The sequence below is a fragment of the Fukomys damarensis genome, unplaced genomic scaffold (genome assembly GCF_012274545.1).
Source record: "Fukomys damarensis isolate Sample0158 unplaced genomic scaffold, DMR_v1.0_HiC HiC_scaffold_27, whole genome shotgun sequence".
NCBI lineage: Eukaryota > Metazoa > Chordata > Mammalia > Rodentia > Bathyergidae > Fukomys > Fukomys damarensis.
The window spans coordinates 30998113-31018313 of record NW_022900939.1 but is presented as its reverse complement, the minus strand read 5'-3'; the positions used below and the strand labels follow the sequence as shown (position 1 = coordinate 31018313).

Genomic DNA, 20201 nt, shown 5'->3' with positions numbered 1-20201 from the left:
TTTTTTTTTTTTTTTCAGTGCTAGAGAATGAACCCAGGCCTTGACCACGTTAGAAAAGTACTCCACTGCTGAGCTAACCCCCAGCCCTAAAATCCTAATTTTTATAGGGCAGCTGCAAGCTAATTCACCAACTTTTGCCCTAAAGAAAAATATTACCTTTATTACCCAAGAAGAAAGAAAAACATGCCTTCTGCTCTGCAGATAGAGTTGTCAGAGTCTTGACCATCAGGCTACATGGATGTGGGACTCATTGAAGCTGTCCTCTTGATATTTTTTTGGGGCGGGTTGGTACAAGGAATTGATCCCAGAACTCTGCCTATATAAAGGAAGTACTCTATCACTAAGCTACATTCCAGTCCATTTCAAAAATTTTCAAGGCAAGAATTTACTAAATTGCCCAGGGTAGCCTTGAACCTGTCATCTACTTGTCTCAGCCTCCCAAGTAGCTGGGATTATAGACACACGCCACTGTGACTCACTTAAATTGTTTACTTCTTTAACATAAAACCACAACACTCTTCATATGAATAGGAAGGCAGCCTCTCAGTCCATGAAAATGTATATATATATAGATATAAAGGACCAAATGATTGGAGTTGAGACTTCTGACCGCAGAAACTAGAGAAACAGACTTAAAAGATAGTGTGTTAGTGCTATAAAATACAGAGGAAGAACAAACAAGGACACCACTTTGAAAAGAATGGAAGGGATGGAGATTGGATAAAAAAAAACCCTGAAGAATCTTTTATAATGTATGAATGTGTGTAAGTGATAACTACTTTGATCATCAATACCTATCACAAATATCATTAAAAAGCCGTGCTGTTTCACATCATATGTAACAGATAACAAATTAGGTCAAGGGTTGAGGGGAACACTCTCTCTTTGCATGAACTTAGTGTCTGTCTTTAGTGACAGCGGCTATAAGCCAAAAGGATGTGCATAGAAAGAAGTGTTTTGTTTACCCTGTGCTTAGGGCTCACTAACCAGGATACAGAGCCAACTTGGCCATGTTGGTAATTAATTCTCCATAGATGGTTTCTTGTTTAAACCCAAGGGAGAACTGGCTCAACAAGAGAACATTCTCTGACTCCTGCTAGGCACTTGTTTTAAAAATACTTACTCCACACCCAATTGTTTCTCTCTTCTTCTACATAAAAGGTCTTTGTTACAATGTTCTCCTTCAAAAAACCCAGACAATTCAGCTATTCCTAATGTCACTGTTTGGCAACTTTTTTGGGGGGGCCTCAAACTCAGCAATTACTGCAAAAGAAATACCAAACGCCATCACCACTAAGGGGAAACACAGCTGTTTCAGGAGGCAGGTGACCTCTAGATTTCTGATTTACAAAGATGATTTGTGCCATGGAGAAAGGAGGGAGGAGCATGACTCACCTTGGTAAAAGCTTTAATAGCATGGGCAAGGCAAGCTTCCTCCACTTCCACAGGTATTGCCTGCAGGTTCACTATGCAATGCAACACACAAAGGATAGTCTGCTGCTGTCCCTGTTTTTGTAGAAACCAAAATCAAAAAGTTGTCTCAAAACTACCTCAACAAATAGACTCAAATATAGAGTAAACAATTACTTAATCTCTAATGATAAAATATCTACCAAGAACTCTACCAAATGTTTCCTTTGGTAATATAATCTGAAAACCTTTTAGGACATTGTATCAAAGCTTAGTGCATAAATGATGCTTGAATCTGAAGGCCAGTGTAGATTTAAACTAAATGTTTCTCCTGCAGTACATGTAATAGATTTTTCCCTTTCCGCTCTTCAGTTTGATCAGTAGGTGCTGATGCTTCATGGTGATCTGTGCACTACTCAGTTAGGCATTTGGCCTTTAGTACCTATGTGCCCAGACTGTAGCAGATGCTATGGGGGGAGGTGGGCAGAGAAAGACACAGGCCAACTCCCCAGTAATAATGTAGTGTTTCAGAAGGCAGCTCCTGACCTGACCAGGGAAGATCGCACCAGGAGGGGCTTATTGATTTGACTGCTGGGAACTGTCCAGCCCAGTAAAGGGCAGACTCTGTCACTTTGTGCAATATATACCCACGACACATAGCCAAGCCATACCCCACTAGGACTCATTAATTTTACTTCTAGAAATCTATTCTAAGAGTATAATCTGAGATACAGAATACTGTACAAGCATAAATGATCACTACAATGATAGCTGTAAAAGAAAAAAACCTGATAACACACATGCCCTCTACATAGGGGTTGAAGTGATTTATGACCAACAGAAAGCATGATGTGACAGAGTGTGTAACCTGTGCCAGAGATCTGAGTTTGAATTACTTGGACAAACGCTCAAATTTTGGGCAAACTGCTTCACCTTGCCTTGTCTATAAGGGGTCATCTATCTCCAAGCACTAGCAAGATGAACAGAAGTGAAAATGGAAATTGTTCCCTAAGAGCTCAACCCACAGCTGATGAACAAGGATTAACCTCTTTCCTTGGCACCTTCTATTTTATGTCTGTAATTTAAATGCTGAGAAAATATTATAAGAATAAAAGCCAGATACAGGAAAAATATTACCTTAAGGGTACGCACTGCACAACTGTGTCTGTGTGTGCATGTTTCTGTGTGTGTGCATGTGTGTGATGGCATGTGCCTGCAGGTCTACCTGGGTGCACACTGTGTAGTATATGTGTTGTAATATTTTCAGTGAAGTTAGGAAATGAGATGTTTATATTGTAGCACAATAGGCAAACCAACATTGTTTCCTAAGACAAAAGCAAAGCCAATTTTTAGTTGAAAATTTAGTACTAAAGGATTCACGATAAAAAGTAAAGTCCTTCGCTTCCTAGATCCACTGTCCTACAGTATCCTCTCCTCAAACCAAGTACCATAACCAGTTTATTTTTTTCTCTATTCTTCTGTATTTTATACATACATATATTATTAGGTATATAAACCCCACTTCAAAAGCACACAGGAATTTATGTTCCAACTACTTCATGGTTTTCATGTGTACCTGCTTGTAGTACCTAAGTAAAACAGGGCTGCGATGTAGTTCATAGACTTAACTAGCATGCAAAGGGCCCTGGGTTTGATTCCCAGCATGCCCCTTCCTCCATTACATTCCATGTTTCTGAGAAGTTTAAACTATTTGAGGAAGAACAGCATACTATTAAGCAAAAATTACATGTTAGGATGATTTTTTTACTACGTTAATATGTACTGATAATATTAAAAGATTTTAAAATGTTCTCCTAGGATTGTACATATTTTTCTCTTTTTGTATTTCCTAAATGTTTATGCTATGTATCCATTTCTTCCACATCATTCTTTTTTGTTTGTCTTTTCTTTTGGTGACACTAAGGGATCCACCCCAACACACTAGGCAAGTGCTCTACCACTGACCTCTGTCCGTAAGCCCTTCAATTTCTCCTCCCTCTCTCCCTCTCCCTCTCTGCTGTACTGGGGATTGAACTCAGAGCCTTCACACTGAGGAATATCTTCTACCCTTTATTTTGAGATAGGATCTTACTAGGTTGCTAAGCTACCTGGGTTGGGCTTGAACTTGTGATCCTCCTGCCTCACTCAGTCTCCTAGAGTGCTGGGATTACAGACCTGTGCCACCATACCCAGCTTTAATTTCTTCTCTTATCTTGAAAAAACTATTAAGTTAGGCTTAGATATAAGATTCTGCATGGATTCTCTGTTGTAATAGATATTTTTTAGTGTGTGACACTTATATGGAGGGCCTTAAATACATTATCTGGTCCAACAGCTACTTTACCTTCTCTAATAAGAACAGGGCTTCGGCAGCATCAGCCTGTCTGTCAATCAACATATCCACATCCTCTTTGGTGATTACAGGTTCTTTCAGTTGCTCGACCCAAGACCACATCAAACCACACAAGATGAAAGGGTCTCTCTCACCGCATATTCTTTCCCAAGCTCCATCTTGGGAATTTAGTTCTTTCTAAAAAGGAAGAGCAAGAGAGACAAGCTGAAGCAAGGAAAAGAGAGAGAGGCATTCGCTGGTCCACAGGCCGCCCATGAGAGTGGAGGTTCAGGTTCTACGGTGCCATCTGGGAATGCTCCAGCCCTTGTACTTCCTGGTAGGTGACGCTGGCCAATTTCTGTAGGTTCACTCTCCCTCTGAGGCTGAAGCTCATGCCCTGCCTCCTAGGGTGTTGGGCTGACTACTGGGCAAAGGGCTGCTGAAGCTTGAAGCCTGTATGGACTTCATTCAGAAACCAGAGGCAGTTCAGTAAGAGGGAGTCTTCCTTTTCAGGCTGCTAGCAAACCAAACAGAAATACTGATTAAAGTAGAATGGTAGAGGAAAAGGTAAAAATAAGGGAACATTTATAAATTAACCAAGGATCTAAGGCAAAGATTTTGACTGAAACTTCAAGTACATTTAAAAAAAAAAGTGCTTAGGCCAGGGATTTAGCTCAGCGGTTCGGTAGCCTGCCTTGCAAGCGCAAGGACCCGAGTTCAATCCCTGGTATGCCCCCCGCCAAGTGCTTAAAAGTTGGTAAATGTGGGCTGGGGATTTAGCTCAGTGGTTCTACCACCTGCCTTGCAATCACAAGAAGCCGAGATTAACCCCTGGTAAAACACACACCCACACACACACACACACACACACACACACACATACACACACAAAAGTATTTCTTTAAAATTCTTTTTTAGGATCCTATATAGAATATATCAAAGAACAAACCCTGCATCCTGAAATTTGCTAGGGTGAAAATAACTAGGAAGTTTTGTTAATACTCCAAGTACTAGAGATTATTTAAGCATGAGATTTGAAAAACTCCACCTCCGCAGGGCAGGGGTAAAGTAAGGTGAGAATTTTAATGAATTTCTAATGTTTCAGGATATCAGTTTTATAAGAGTAATTAGGTAGTTACTGCTTCCATTCACTCATTCACCCGTACAATATTTGCAGCACGCTAACAACAGAAGAGGATATAATACATGACTTACTTCTTAACTGCTACAGCAACCCTGCAAGGAGCCCTCACAGATAAAAGGGAGAGAGAGGAAATAACTTGCCTGGGACCCCAAAACTAGAAAGCGGCCGAGGAGGCATTCTGCCCAAGCTGCCTCACTCCAGCTGTATCTGCCATGGCCAAGGGCCCCACTCTCCCCGTACTGAGTTTCTCTTTACCGGCTTATAAATAAGCCAGTATTTTCAGTTGTCTGTATTCCTTCCTGAATTCTACCAGGTTATATATGAAACAGGGTAGCTCTGGATTCAATTTTATGTAGCTAAGAAGGGGACAAGCTGGATAAAAACTCAAAAAGCCTCTGAGTGAAATGATTATTTAACTACAGTGCTTGCTGAAGTTTTCCAGTGAGGTGAGAAAGACTTAGGCGGACAATGGAAAGAAAAACATGATCTATTCCCTGGCTCTGCTGTACAAAAGCCATGTGACCTTCAGCAAGCCATTCAACCTCTGTGATCCTTAGTTTCTTCAGCTGAATTATGAATGCTGAATTCATAAGATGAACAAGGAATCTATAAATGGTATCATCTGCCTCACAGACTAGTGTGAAATCACACAAAATAAAGCATGTGATAGGCATAGGTGACAATGTACTATTCAAATAATGTTCACTTTACTTTTATCCAGAATTCAATTGATTTTTTAAAAAATGAAAGACCTAAAATAAAATCCAGAAAGGAAAAAAAAAAGGGGTGGTATATTTCAATTAAAGGCTTGTGTTCATATTTTAAGTAAAAGCCAAGAAATGGACCTCAAAATCCTCCCCTCAGATAAAACTAACACCACCATGGCAGTCTGTATCTTTTCCATTTGCTTTCCTGAGTCCTGACAGTGGTCCCATTGGGCTGGGACTGGCAAGTCTGAAGGAGAGGAGGCTGAGAAGACAGAACTCACTCAGCAGTAGTACCAAAGAGCTCTGGGAAATTATTTTATGGTTCTGAGCCAGTGGTTCTCAGTGCAGATCCCTGTGCCAGGCAATTGGATTAGAGAGAGTTTAGGCTGGGTCCTAATGCCATCTTCTGTGGGCTGGTTGCCCCACAAACCCAGCTAGCAAGAAAAAAGCTACCAACACCAGACCAACTACAGTGCCAAGTGATTTCTCACACATGGAGATTTAAATGAAACAACACAACTATGACATGCCATTTGCATAACGTCAGATTCATATCAGAGAAACCTCAAATTCAAAAGGTGAGTGTGATATAAATATAACTTCACATTTCTATAACAAATAAATTTGGAAAAATGTATTTTTGCTCTGACATAACTATTTCCTGCTTATTTATAATAAAATGAAATTAAAATACCTGCCACATTTCTACCTTCTTTTTCACTTCCTCCTTTTCTACAAACTCATTTAAGTTTGCTAGGGCTTTGGCTGCCAGTATTCTCCTTGCTTCCACACTTAGTTCAGACTGCAAACTGGTATGAGGCACTACTTCAGACAGATCTTTGCTGTGCTGTGTTTTAGGTCCAACCAGCACCTGTGCCTTGGGACTGGAGCCACAGTCCAGAGGTCTACAGTGAGTCCTGACCTCCTCCTTGACAAAGCCTGGGCTCCAGACACCATAAGGGTCACACCGACAGTAAGCCAAGTGCTGGTGAGAGGGATTTGGGTTCTTAGAGACATTTGTAAAGGGGGGTGAAACTGGTTCTCCAGGGTTGTGTGAACCTGAAACACCCACAGAGAAGGTTCGACTCCGTTGTATTTCCTTTGGAATGGCTCTCCTTTGGCAAAGGGGTGATCCATCTTCTTTGTGTCCTTCCAAGTTGCCACACTTAGACTGGTTCCAGAAAGAAAATGTATTGCGAAGCAATGTTTCCTTACTGAGATTCAGCTCTGGAGATAGTAGGGTGTAACAGTGGCTGCTGGGCTTCTGCTGCTGGAGGCTGTGGCTTAGTAAGTCCTGGGCAGGCACTGTCCATGGGGTTTCCCCTTGCTCTAGGAGAGCCTCTGCCCTCTTCAGGTCTGAGTCACTGTAGCTGAGCCGCCTTTTCAGATGAGTCAGGGGCTGAAGGCACTCAACATTCCGCCTCTTCCAAAGAGGGTCAAACTCTTGCTCACTGGAAAGAATCACCTCTTGATTCTCAAACTCTGTTGCCACTGCAGTAGAGTTAAATGAGTCAGCTATGTCACTGTGGTGCCTCAGTAACTCTTTATCCAGGTGCATTGTGACCATCTCAGAAACAGTCTTTTCTATTTCAGCAGAGAGTCCAGACCCTTCCAATCCATCCTTCATCGCCACTGGCCTATTCTCAGCCAAGTCCAGTAGCAATTTACAAACTAGGTGGATGATTTTTGGCACATGTTTCAGAAGTCGTGCCTCATAACCATGAAGCAGATGACGCTGGCGAATTAAGTATTGGGCTAAGGTGACAGCATGTGCTTTAGGATCACAGCAAGAGAAGATATTGCGGAGAGGAGTCAGAAACTGAGTAAATTCCCGTACACAGAGCAACTGTCCTCTGGTTTGAATGGAATTAGGTCGCTTTGCCCGCACAAATATAATTGCTTGGTCAGCGGTCATTCTTGTTGCAAACACTAAATAACATGCTATCAGAACACCTAAACACAGAGGAAGGGAAGACAAGAGAAAAGCTTAGGGTTTTATTTATCTTTCTTTGATGAACTAAAACTTGAATACCTGTTAAGAAAACATATAAACACAGACACATGAGAATTGTGATACTTTGAAACTTTTTGTATAGGTGTTTATTACCACACCCCCTTTTATATGAATTTCATTTGTATCTCGGGGGGGGCAGTCCCTCACCATGACTGAGTCAGCTCTGTACCCTGGAGATGGGTTAGCACAAAATTGGCAGGTGACGATTTGTGGAATAGGGGAAACATGACAGAGTGAGTTGAGGATCTGATCCATTATGGTCAACTAATTATTAAAGTAAAAGGCAAGTGATTCACAAGTTTATGAATATCTTGTTACATATAAAAACCAGAACCTCTGAAAATGGCATGCTCTCTAGTTTGAAATAGGGTACAGCCTATCTTTCTCAGTGGGACATGAAAGATCTTTCCTGCAGTTTCTAGAGAATTATCACATGCGATGTCCGGGAAGAGTGACATTTCCCCTCGGGAGGAAGGTAGGAAGTCCCTGGCAGGCACACAGGTACACAGTGGATGTAGCAGGGCTGCCAGTGATTTGGTCATACTGAACCACAGGACAAGGAAGGTGTCAACCTTAGGACTTTTATATCTTTGCTTTCAGATAAACAGTATAATGAGATTTTACTGAATTTTTAAGTAAACGCACTACTTCTTATATGGAATTATGTGTACAGAGAACTTTTCAGGCACAAACACAATCCTGATACTTCCAATGGTAGAAAGCACATGTGCTGTGCTCATGGATATCTGGGCCTTGGCACTTGTAATATAGCAAATTACTCTTCTCAAAATGAAGTTTCTTCCATTCACATTACTGCTAAAGATTTTTTAAAAATAGCAAATGCAAAATGCTTAAAAATAGAAGGTGAAAATGATGCTTGTTATCTTCATTGTTACTTTGGCTAAAAATTACATTTAAAAATACATCATGTATTAAAATGAAGTGATTTTTTTTCCCTTTAAGTAAAAAAGAAGAAAATAGTAGTCATTTAATTAGTTTTAAAATCTGCTTAAATATGATGAGTTCTCAGGTCTAAGTTATTAAAGATATTCTCATTAATATCAGTGTATGCTCTTTTATTTATGACTTTCATTTGACTCCAAATATTTCTCTTTAGAATTAGGAAGTCTTATTCCTTTTATGTTTAAGTATACTTACAAGAGAATAAAACCACTTCTAGAATTTACCTGTCCGGCCAAGCCCTGCATGACAGTGGATGGCTACTTTTCCTTCTTGTAAGGCAAATGTCATTACTTTCACCATATCTAAGATGGCAGTGAGAGAGGCTACACCATAATCCTTCCAGCCAAAGTTATAGAAATAAACTAGACAATAAAAAAGAAAGGAAAAGTGAAATTAATATACAGAAATAGATATTAGAAAAGCCAGCGGAAGAAAATGAATGAATTCATGAGAAGTATAAAGACATAAGGCATGCAGGTTTCACTGAATGCACAGAGCTAGAATAATAAGCTTTTTACATTTCCAGTATGTTTAACTATTAACATTTAATCACAAAGCACATTCTATATTAAACATTTCCTGAAGAAATAGAATGATGTAAAAGTAGACTTACAAATTAATAAAGCCAACAACCCACTTCAAAGTACTAAAGTTATTCAGATATGGTGATAAAGCATATATATTCCTGTTTTTGGAGACAAGATCTCACTAAGTTGTCCAAGGCCTCAAACTCTTGATCTTCCTAGTTCAGCCTTCCAAGTGCTAGAATTATAGGCATGTACCCCAATGCCTGGCAAGCTTATACTCTTACTGAAGCAAAGAAACACATCTAAAACTGATGAACTGTGAAAAACAGTATATACAAATTTTCTACCTAGGGGAAAATAAAAAGCTAGACACAAGGTTTTTAAAAACAAATTCCAAGATTGCAGGTCTGTCCTGTTCAGCTTGGTATGAACAACATGGGCCAAAGCTCCCAAAAACAAACATCCCAAAGCTCCTATTATTGAGAAGCCTCTGGGACTGTCACAAGAATTCCCAGCATCCCGCTGGAGATGGGGCTGACTGAAGCCAAAGCATGAGTGTATGCATCTTTTAGCCCTGGCTTCCACTTCAAAGCTGTGCGATTTTGAGCAAACCAGTAACTGTCTAAGCCTCTGTGGCTTCATGTGTATAATAGAAATAAAACAAGTGTGTCACAAACTGCTGTAAGAGTAAACTGAGGTAACAGCAATGGACACAACACAGGCATCACCTGAATGGAAGCCTTATACAGCAGGGTCTCCTCCCAAAGGCCCTCTCAGATCTTGTCCTTGCAACACCAATACCAAGGAAGAATGTTAGCAGCATTCAAGTTCAGAGTCATCCCATTTTCATTTTCTACGAACCCTGCCACTATGGAGTCGGTGTTTATTTTTATCATCTTTTCAACCCCATAGTTTAAAAGACAAAAGTTCTGAGCACTGTTCTTGAAATGTCCAGTGATGGGGAGAGAACTTACTGCCAGCCTCCATGAATGCTTCAGGAAGGTATGTGAAGCCGCTTTCTTGTTCCAGGGAGTTCCCACAGCTGGCATGTTCACCAGGACGCTGCAGGTTGATGATTGTTTTTATGCCATGACTTAAAGGAAAAAAGAGCAATTAGTCATATCAGAGGATGGAGTTAAAAAAAAACCACTTTTGACATTAATAAACATTAACTGCTCTCAAAACTTAAGCTCTTTACTAGTTTAAAAATTAAAGCACAAAGTCGGGTAGGGTAGTGCATGCCTGTAATCCCAGCACTTGGGAGGCTGAGGCAGGAGGATCGCTGTGAGTTTGAGACCAGCCTGGGCTACATAGTGAGTCCAGGTCAGTCTCAACTATGTAGTGAGACCGTGTCTCAAAAAACAAAACAAAACAAAAAACTAAAAATTAAAGAACATTTTCCATGTAGGAGGCACAAGCAATGAAAGAAAAGAACAAAACAGTTTTCTCCCCACAGTGTGTGAGCCACACATCTACCTGAGGAACTGCTCAATGATATGGTACTTCTGGAGGAGCTCCGAGGATGGGCGAGCCATGGCCAGGATATTGTCAGTAACCCTGCAGATATGGGGAGGAACTGGTGAGAAGCATGGAAACCACATCATTTTATTTCAAAGGACTAAGAAATGATTTTTTTTCTGTGATTTCAACAAACCTGTAAGAATATTCTTATACAAATCTGGCTTCAATTTTGTATCATGATCAGAGCTTTAAGAAATCTAGTTTCTTAAATTTCTGAAAAAAACTGCAGAACACAATGTATTTATGAAGTCTGACAAAATGTCTCCAAAAATTCTCAAGAGATTCTTTCTAGCAGACACAATGGGAAACCTCAGCTAATAGCAAAGTCATCTACAGTATCTTGATTAGTTATCCAGTAGTTAGTGACTAAACAAGAAGGGCCACCATAAAGGCACTCTGGTTACTCAACAGAAGTCACCAGATGCATTAAATGGGGATAATAATGCCTGACTCAGAGTTGGTGTGAGAATTCAGTACAATATGGATATAAAATCTAGCACAAATTCTGTCCTGGGGTTTAGAATAAGTATTGAATTATCATCATTTAGCAAAAAATATGGCTGTAGAGTCAGTAAGGCCTGGCTTCAAATGTTGGCTTTTTTACTTTCTAGCTATGAAGCAAATTAATTAACCTCTCTGGAACATCAATAAAGTGGAATTAACAACTCAAGGATTTTATGAAGATGTGAGATAATTTGAAGCATCTAGAAAAATGCCTGCCCTAAAGCCAAACAGATGTTTATGAACAAACAACACAGGCCTAGTAAAGTGCTGTCACTCATCAGGCCTCTGGTTTTACTCTGTTCTGACCCAACTTCTCACCACTGGCCAAGCAGTCTATTGAAAGCTGTGGATCACATGAATCTCACAGGAGTAAGCAGGGCTGGGTCCAAAAGACACCGCTGTAACAATGTGTAAAATTTAACATGGGCCCAAAAGGTCTGGGATACCCCAAATGTACCAGTACTTAGCATAAGATCAGGGGAGGTGTAATGTGAAAACAGTGAAGTACATGATTTAGTCAACAACAAAGCAAAATTAGTATAACCTTAAGCTACATTATTAGAAATTTACTCATCTGACTGTGCCTCAGGAACAACATCTGCTTCTCTATACCATTACAGTGACAACAATAGGTCTGAACATGAACCATGGAGAACAAAAAAGACAGTAGACTCCAAAATGTGATACTCTAGACATACCCAGCAAATCCACTATGAAAAAGTAGGTCAGAAGTCAGATAAGTAGATTGACAGTTATCTAATTAAAAAATGGGTTCTTGCTATATAAAGTAATTCATGATGAATTCTTTAAACAGTGAATTCCTCTAAGTGTGTTTTGAATGTGATGTATCAGAATTTTTCAGATGTCACATATCAAAAATAGTTTGTTACTAATGAAAGGCAGTATAATTCAAGAACAATTTTAATTACACTTATACACCAGAAACAATGCGAGCATCTGAGGTTGTCTACTAAGCTGACAACCTGTGCCACTTCTATCAAGGCAGACGGAACAATATTTACATGAAAATATATCCTCCTGCACAGAATATAAGAACAACATAACAGCAAGACTAATGGGTACCTGTAAGAAATTGAAGAACTATATATGTACCCTGTCATTTTCTCAGTTAGAGCTGAGCATCTTCATTATTTCTAGCAATTTCTCAAATCTAAGAGCAATCTATTACCCATGTCTCTTAAAAGCAAACCTCTTATGTTTTTTGGCTTAATTATTTTCATTTTATAGATGGGAGACTGGGGTTGAGCAGGCCAAAATCCCACAGATGGTCTAGGTAAAGCCAGGGGTGATGGTGAGGTCCCCTCACTTCAAAGCCCCCGGGAGCCCCTTCCACATCCCCTGTCTGCCATTTACATGCATCCCATGCATCCCATGCATCCTGCCTGCTTTATCCTGCAGAGCTGGGGAAAACCAACAGGACTCCTCACCAAGATGAGTAAACCCCTTTAATGGCTTGCTCCTGCTCGCTCCAGCGGGTTGGGTTCTCGTACTTGCACGCTCTACCACCACACGCCATGGAACATGCCATGTGTCCAGGGATGACATGCCGTAAACGTTCTCCCACTTTTGTGTACTTTGGTGTTGGGCGTCCAGAATTTCCTGGAATGCAGAAGAAAAGAAGAGTCAAAAACCCCACTCTCCAATTAGAATGGTTGTACGGGAAATAGCTTCCATTTTATTTCAAGATTTTAAGTGATGAGCCAGTGCTAAATGCCTTTCATCTAATATTTAAAATGCTTTCACATACAATAATCCCCACACATAATATTGGTAATGAAGAGGAGATTATAAAAGCAAATCTTTTACAGGAGGTCAAGTTTTGTTCCAAAACTACATTTTTAAATGAAAGACAAAACCAAACATCCAAAATCTCCTTTTACGTATCTATTCAAATTCTGAGCATGATGGTAAAAAGTGTAACAGAATTGTCAATATTTAAAAAGGAATAAACACAACACAGCCTATTCATATTCCTTAAATCTAGTTACAAAGGTGCGGCAATCTGTAAGAAGAAAGACAGCTTTACTTTTTCTCTCCGGAAAAGTTGGATTCCCCTCTGGGCGGCTGACCGAGGACACCGCCACCATCACCTGAAGAGAGGATGAGGACAGCAGCTTTGTGGCAGAGCCGGAGCCACGCCGAGCCTGCTGCAGCCTCACAACCGGGTCCGAAGTGGAATGCCGGCGACCCTGCAGAAAGGAGCTGAGGAAATGCATGGCTGAGGGTCTTCGGGACACGTCCTGCACTTGCATGGTGCTGGCTCCAGGGAGGCAAGAGGTGGAGGCAGGGAGAAGTCAGTCCTGCCTTGCTCAGTGAGCAAGTACACTGAGACACAGGCATCGTTCTGCATGATCTAAGAGCTATTCAAGATAGGCTGACTCGTTTCCATAGTGACCAACAAAGAAACTACTGACTCCCACTTAGATCTGAACAGCAAAAATCCTACATGAATGGATTGTGTTTTGGACAAATTGTTCAACTATAAAGAAGGATAATATGCCTTTTAAAGAGATTCTTCCTAAACCTAGATTACTTCATTTTATATCTCAAATGTACTTAAAAGATCTGACTAGTCAAAGAATTACTTTCAAAGTATTGTAATAAATTTAGAAAAATGTCTTTATGAGGCAACTACTGCCCTTTACACATATTAAGATGCCTACAATTTGTTACTCCTTTCTTTGGATATGTTTTTGTGGGGGAGCCTTTCTGTTCTTCTTTTAAACAGGGTAGATAAAAAGTTAATTGTAATAATGAGGGATATATTGGATACCTTACAACACTACTATTAAAACATCATTCAAATTTCAGAACCAAACACCTCTCACATTTTCTTAGAATTACTGAAGAGATCGCTTCTCGGCCTTTTGGCTAAGATCAAGTGTAGAATTACTGAAGAAACACTTGGATAAAATAAAGACATTTTTAGAGCAGATATACTATTATTATTATTATTATTTTGTGTTTTTTTGGTACTGGGGATCAAACTCTGGACTGTGTTTGTGAGGCAGGTGGCAGAACCACTGAGCTAAATCCCCAGCCCAAGAGCAGATATATTATTAGAAAACACTTCATTTTGTTATTTTTACTTTCCAATATAAAGACCTAATTCTTAGTAATGCCTCTGTTGGATAATAACTTTACTTATGAGTAACGGAGCAGTCATCCCTCTCAGGAACTCAATTCTTTGCCTTTTGTTGCAATAGAAGAGAAATACTTCAATGTCTTGTTGGAGGCATAGGATGAAAATTCACTAGAGTATCACATTTTTTAAGGAGCTGGATGAGGGGGAGGTAGCACTTGAGGAGAAAGGATATAAAGAAAAAAAAATCAACAACCGCCAAAATGTTCATTGTCCGCCTCCTCCTGTGTTAATGTCAAGCCGCACCCGCGGCTCACTTATACTCTTTCTCTTGTACTCTCTGCACAAATGGTACTCCAGTTGTGCAGAAAGGAAACAAAACTCCTGCCACAGATAAGGCTCTTTTTTGCTTTAACAATTACTAATGCTGCAAGTAAGCTCCTTTTAAAATGCCACCCCCATTTCCTCAACAATATGTACTTTTGTCAAGTAAGACAGACACAGAAGCCCAGTGTGATACCCAAATTCTTATGCCACATGTAGTATCACACTCTTGCTCTTTAGCACACAGCACAGCTTTCCTGCCAGAGAAATGTCATAAAGAATATTCAAGGCGAGGCCAACACGTAAACAGCAGTGCCACCAGAGGTCTGTATGATAGGAAGGCAGAGGACACAGGTGAGGAAAGAAGGCAGCATGTATAGCAGAAGGCCCTAGATGCTCCTCAGGAGTTGTGTGTGCTGCCTGGGACACAGAGGTCTGTGTGGGTTTCAGAGTGGGCAGCACTTGGAGAGGCCTGGAATAACAAGGATAAGCTGACAGGGACAGAGGCTCTGGGGATGCAGGATACTTTTTGTGATGCTGGGACTCCAGCTCAAGTGATTGGTGAGGTCTTGCAGCAGGTTCACACAGGACCCAAGCTAAGAAGGTGGGAACAAGCAGCAAGCTCCACTGGAAACGAAGATGGTTAAGGCTACGTAAGGAGGATAACTGGCATTGAAGGATATCTGCAGAGGAAAGTCACAGGGATTTTGTCTCCTACTGTACTAAAAATAAAAATAATCTGGTGAGGGGTAGTACTCACTTGGATCAAGGTAAGGAAGGGATGGTGAGATGTGTCATTACAAGAATCATTTCTCCTGTGAAATCTTGGGGATTAAGTTGATTAAAGTTACTATACAGGCAGTGACCCTGTGTTGGGGCATAATGAAGTTCAATTTGATGCAAACAGGAGTCAGTCACCCAGGCAAAAGCAGCCCCACAGCACGCCTGCTCAGCATGCTAACAGTGGGGTGCTAGGCATGCACCCTACATCTATCTGGCAGATGAAATGAAACTCTGTTCACCTCTGGGCACGACAGACAGCCACATAAGCCTTCATTTCCTCTGTTGTTGGAAGGGCTGCTCCACAACTATTCCTTAGTTAACTACTGAATTCACAGCACAACCCATTTTTTTAAAAAATCAGCTTTATTTATGCCACAGAAAGCTTTATAGAGGGGGAGGCCTACTTTCAGTATCTGCCCTATCCATTAGCCTGGTTTCCCTTTCCCAAATTGCTCATGTACTTATGCCTTTTCTTCATATTTACAACCATATTGTATACACATTTTTCTTTTTTTCCCAATCAGTACAAGAATGCTTTTCCATTTTGCTTTTGTCTTTTCATAATTTTTATTAATGACTAGGGCACATTATGTTGATGCATAACAATTTACATAATTATTCCTTATTTGTTGGACAATGAAGCTATTATCAGTAATTTTTGTTAAAAAAACATATTCAACTCTTTAAAGCTAGAACCTCTTTATTTCTACATTCTTCCTTCAGTCAATTTCTGAAGATGGTATGGCTAGTGAGCAAAATTAACTTTCAAAACCTTTATTTTTATTTAGTTGAGTCTTTATATGTTTTAAAAACCAAGTACGAAAGTTTTTGCACTAACCTCCTTTGCCCCCATAAATCTCATCATCTCTATCACTTCTTGCCTTCTAAGCACATTTTTATTCATAGCATACTGCGAAAAAACAATCATGCAAACAACTTTAAAGGCATTTTTAGAATAAAAGATTTTGTATTTGTACCCAAATGGTCTTTTATCTTCTCTTCAAAGTATTTTTTAATTTTGTGGGTCAAATTTCTTTTGCACATCTGTAAGTAAGTGTAAATAGGAAGAAATTGTTCAAAAGGAAAGAGGAACTAGGGAGGAAGGGGAAAGGAAGGAAGGAAAGGAAAGAAAAAAAGGATAAAATGGAAACAAAGCTTTGTAAATGAGGGGAAGAGGGGCTGAAGGGAGGGAAGGGGACTGGGAAGAAAGAATCAAGATATATCATGCAAGGTACAAATTCCTATGATGAATGTGATCACTGTGTATATCTAAATTATACCAATAAAATTAATTTAAAAATTTATTAAAAATTTAAATTGGGATGAACTACTAATTGCTGTGATAAACTATACAGACTCTTAAACATAGCATCTTTATTGCTATTGGAAATTGTCAGTAAAAAAACCAGAAGACCCATTTTTTAGATAAACACAACTTCCTTATGTTTTATATAACATGGAAATATTTTAGTGTGAGAATAACTTTATGAAGAGCCATGTTTTCCACAGATGCCAGGTAAATAAACTTTTTGTTGTTTTTTATTTTATATTTTAAATTTTTGGGTTGTTTTGTTGTGAGCAGATTTTAGTTTTCTTTCCTTTTTATTGTTTAGTAAAGAGGTTTCTTATGGAGGCCGCAGAAAGTCTTTAGAATGTTGCTACCATAAACCAATTCATCTTCCTCTACAGTTAAAATTTATTTGCATGTCACAAAAAGCAACACTACCATTGTTTTCTCACTTACCTATTAACACTTAATCTATTTTTCCCTCTTCTGACAATGTTTTTCTAAGTAAGCACTTAAGAAAAAAATGTTTTGTTTTCTTCATTTCATGACTAAAATTAGAGGGGACCATGTCTCAGTTCCTGTCTTAACTGTTCTCCCCTCTTCTAAATATAAAGAAAAACCACCACCACCACCACCACCACCAAGCTCTGACAGAGGAGGAAGATACTACAGAAGGAGTCCACGTGATTAGTCCTGTATTTCCCAGGCTACTGAAATTGTCATAAGAAGCGTGAAGATGATGGGTGCAATGCTAGACCACACCACTTTTGTGGCCGGGGCCATGGCCATTTGTAGTCAGACAATCTGATACAATTTTAGAATAATATTTAAGGAAACAAATGAGATATTGGTCAATGCAGATACAAAATTATCCACACTTGTGATAACCACAGAAATGGTAAACCCATTAAATGGTCCACTCAGTGAGTATTCAGCCTTTTCCTCTTTAATTTCTGAAAGTGTGAAGTGCAAACTGATTGTCCTCAGCGGATCTCAAATGCCACGCATTGGCAATTTCCTTCCACTCTCAACATTTCAGTAAGGGCTATTCCTTTCTATGCAAGCAAATTCACGCATCTATCGAAGCAACTGGAGAGAGGGATTAAGGTCCATCTATTTATAGTCTAAGTTCCAGTTTCAGGAATCTTATGATGCTGACTTTTCAGCTTCGTGTTTTCCCTTTTGTGATACTTCTAACAAGGGAACTGTTAACAGCTCAAAATGTTTTCTAAAGTTGAGTCAAAATCCATCACTCTATAAGCTGGTTCTAGTTCTTCCTTAAACAAAAAGCAAAAGCATTTGACTTGTAGGGTTTTCAGATATCTGCAAAACACTTTTCCAAGACCTTCCTTATTTAGACTAAATTTTCTGTTTTTCAAATGTTCCTATTATATGTCATTGTTTCTAGATCTCTCACTATAATTCCTCTTCTTCTGAGGGCACTAATTATCTCCCTAAAAAAGGCTGACCGCAGTAACCGTCTCTGTTACCTGTCCCTTCCTTAGCCTGTCTGGCTCTGGCCTTTGCCTGCAGTGTCCACTGAAAACTGCTCCTGCTCAGGTCTCCAATAATCTGTCTCAAGGTGGACTCTTTAGAGTTCTCATCTTACTTGAATGCTTGGCAGTACACAAAATAGTTGGACACTTTAATTTCTGAATATTCTGGGGGGACTGAATGTGTTTTTACTTTGAATCAACCTCCAATTTAGAGAAAAATACAAGTACAATGCAATGATTATTTTTTTCTTGAACTACTTAAGTTGCAGACATGCTGCCCAATTAGTCCAAATAATTCACTGTGTATTTCCCACAAAGATACTCTCAACAGTTCTCCCAAATCAGAGAATTATGATTGAGACACTACTACCTGTTTTCTATTCCTCAGATCATCATTCAAGTTTCACAAGTTATCCTAACAGCATTTCCTACAGCCAAAAAGTCCAGTTCTGGCTCACATGCAACATTTATTATACTGTTCTTTTCATCAATTTTACTCTAGGACAAGCTTCTCAGTCTTTCCTTGACTTTGATGACCTTGACACTTGTGAAGAGCACAGGCCAGTAATTTTGTAGAATGAGCCTCAATTTGGGCTTCTCTTTCATTGTGATTAGATTCAACAAGTCCTGGTACTTATTAGTAAAAAATGATATTTATAAACCATTTATCTGTTTGTTAGGTATGTTCACTATCAGGACATTGTTTCCAACAGGCCTTCTTGGTGGACAGAGCTGAAGAATACATATTTACATAAAGATACCGCCTGCCTCGCAAATGCAAGGTCCTGAGTTCAATTCCCAGTACAAAAAAAAAAAAAAAAGACATACATAGCTACTGTACATTTACACCTACATTTATTTCTCTATGTATATATACATAATGAAAATCAAGGATTTACCCTGACATTTTCAACTTCAATCCAACTTTTCACAGGGTTCTTCCCAATTTTCTCCCTTTCTATAACTATCCCTATGTCATAACTCAGTGAGAACATTGGCTATCATTTTCCTTACTGAGTTTACTTAACTGACCAGCCCCATGTAACCAATCTCCTATCACTGCCACTGCTGCTTCTCCATGTGGATATGCCTCCCTAACTTCATTTGGACCCTAATCCCTGACCCTGCAGTTGCTGCCTGTCTGTGTAGATGCACTCCTCACCCTATTTGCACTTAAGTTCCCATCTAGAGTCATCCTGCCATGCAGGAACCCTCCTATTCTGCACTGAGCCCTGACCCCATGGGTTGGTCACCCTCTCACACTGACCTCATACTCAGGCTTCATCACTGATGAGTGCCTTCCATATGGACATCCCCCCCACCCCACACTTTGTGGCCTCAGCCCTGCAACCTCACCCTGGTGTGGATGCTGATTTTTGCCTTGCCCCATCTACTGGCTTTTGGAATTCTTCAGACAGAAAGGAAAAGATAAGGAAGAGACCATTCTTCTTTGTTTACTATAGCAGAATACAGACAACATAAAATTTACTATGTTAACCATTTTTAAAGTATAGAGATTTCTGACATTAATGTTATGTAACAATCACCATGATTCATCTCTAGAATGCTTTTTATCTTCTCAATTTAAAACTCTGTACCTATTAAACAGAAACTCTCCATTCTCTCCTTCCCCCAGTCCCTGGCAAACGCTATTCTACTTTTTGCCTCCATCAATTAGGTTAGGTATCTCACAAAAGGGTAATCACATAGTATTTGCCTTTTAGTGACCTGCTTATTTCACTCAGCATGATGCCTTTACGGTTCATCCCTGTTGTAGTATGTGTCAAACTTTCCTTTCTTTTTAAGGCTGAGTAACATTCCATCATATATTTTACTTATTTATTCATCTACTGATGGGAGTAGAATTATTTCTATTTCTTGGCTATTAAGAATAATGCTGCTGGGAACATGGGTATATAAATGTCTGCTTCAGTCCTTGACTTTAGCTTCTTTTGGAGTATATAATTAAAATAAAATTGCTGGAGGGCTGGGGATTCAGCTTGGTGGTACCACTGCCTGCCTCACAAGCACAAGGTAGTGAGTTTGATCCCTAGTACAAAAAAAAAAAAAAAAAAAAATTGCTGG

The 20201-nt window shown here is 39.6% G+C and overlaps 1 protein-coding gene and 1 pseudogene across 10 annotated transcripts in view; one reads left to right on the top strand and one right to left on the bottom strand.

The window, feature by feature from the left end:
• Ptpdc1 (protein tyrosine phosphatase domain containing 1) overlaps window positions 1-20201 on the bottom strand; it is a 74624-nt gene that overhangs the window by 4176 nt on the left and 50247 nt on the right. For 6 of the 10 annotated variants that reach the window (XM_010607568.3, XM_010607569.3, XM_010607572.3 and 3 more), the window contains 7 exons: window positions 12571-12742; window positions 10574-10654; window positions 10072-10190; window positions 8795-8932; window positions 6288-7546; window positions 3755-3940; window positions 1396-1506 (listed from right to left, as the gene is read on the bottom strand). In XM_010607568.3, coding sequence (XP_010605870.1) covers window positions 1396-1506; window positions 3755-3940; window positions 6288-7546; window positions 8795-8932; window positions 10072-10190; window positions 10574-10654; window positions 12571-12742 — 2066 coding nt within the window. Of the gene's footprint in view, window positions 1-1395; window positions 1507-3754; window positions 3941-6287; window positions 7547-8794; window positions 8933-10071; window positions 10191-10573; window positions 10655-12570; window positions 12743-13169; window positions 13594-20201 lie in introns of those variants that run through there. The other 4 variants (XM_033756512.1, XM_010607567.3, XM_010607564.3 and 1 more) reach the window with 4 other exon arrangements.
• LOC117283565 lies at window positions 13995-14136 on the top strand (annotated as a pseudogene).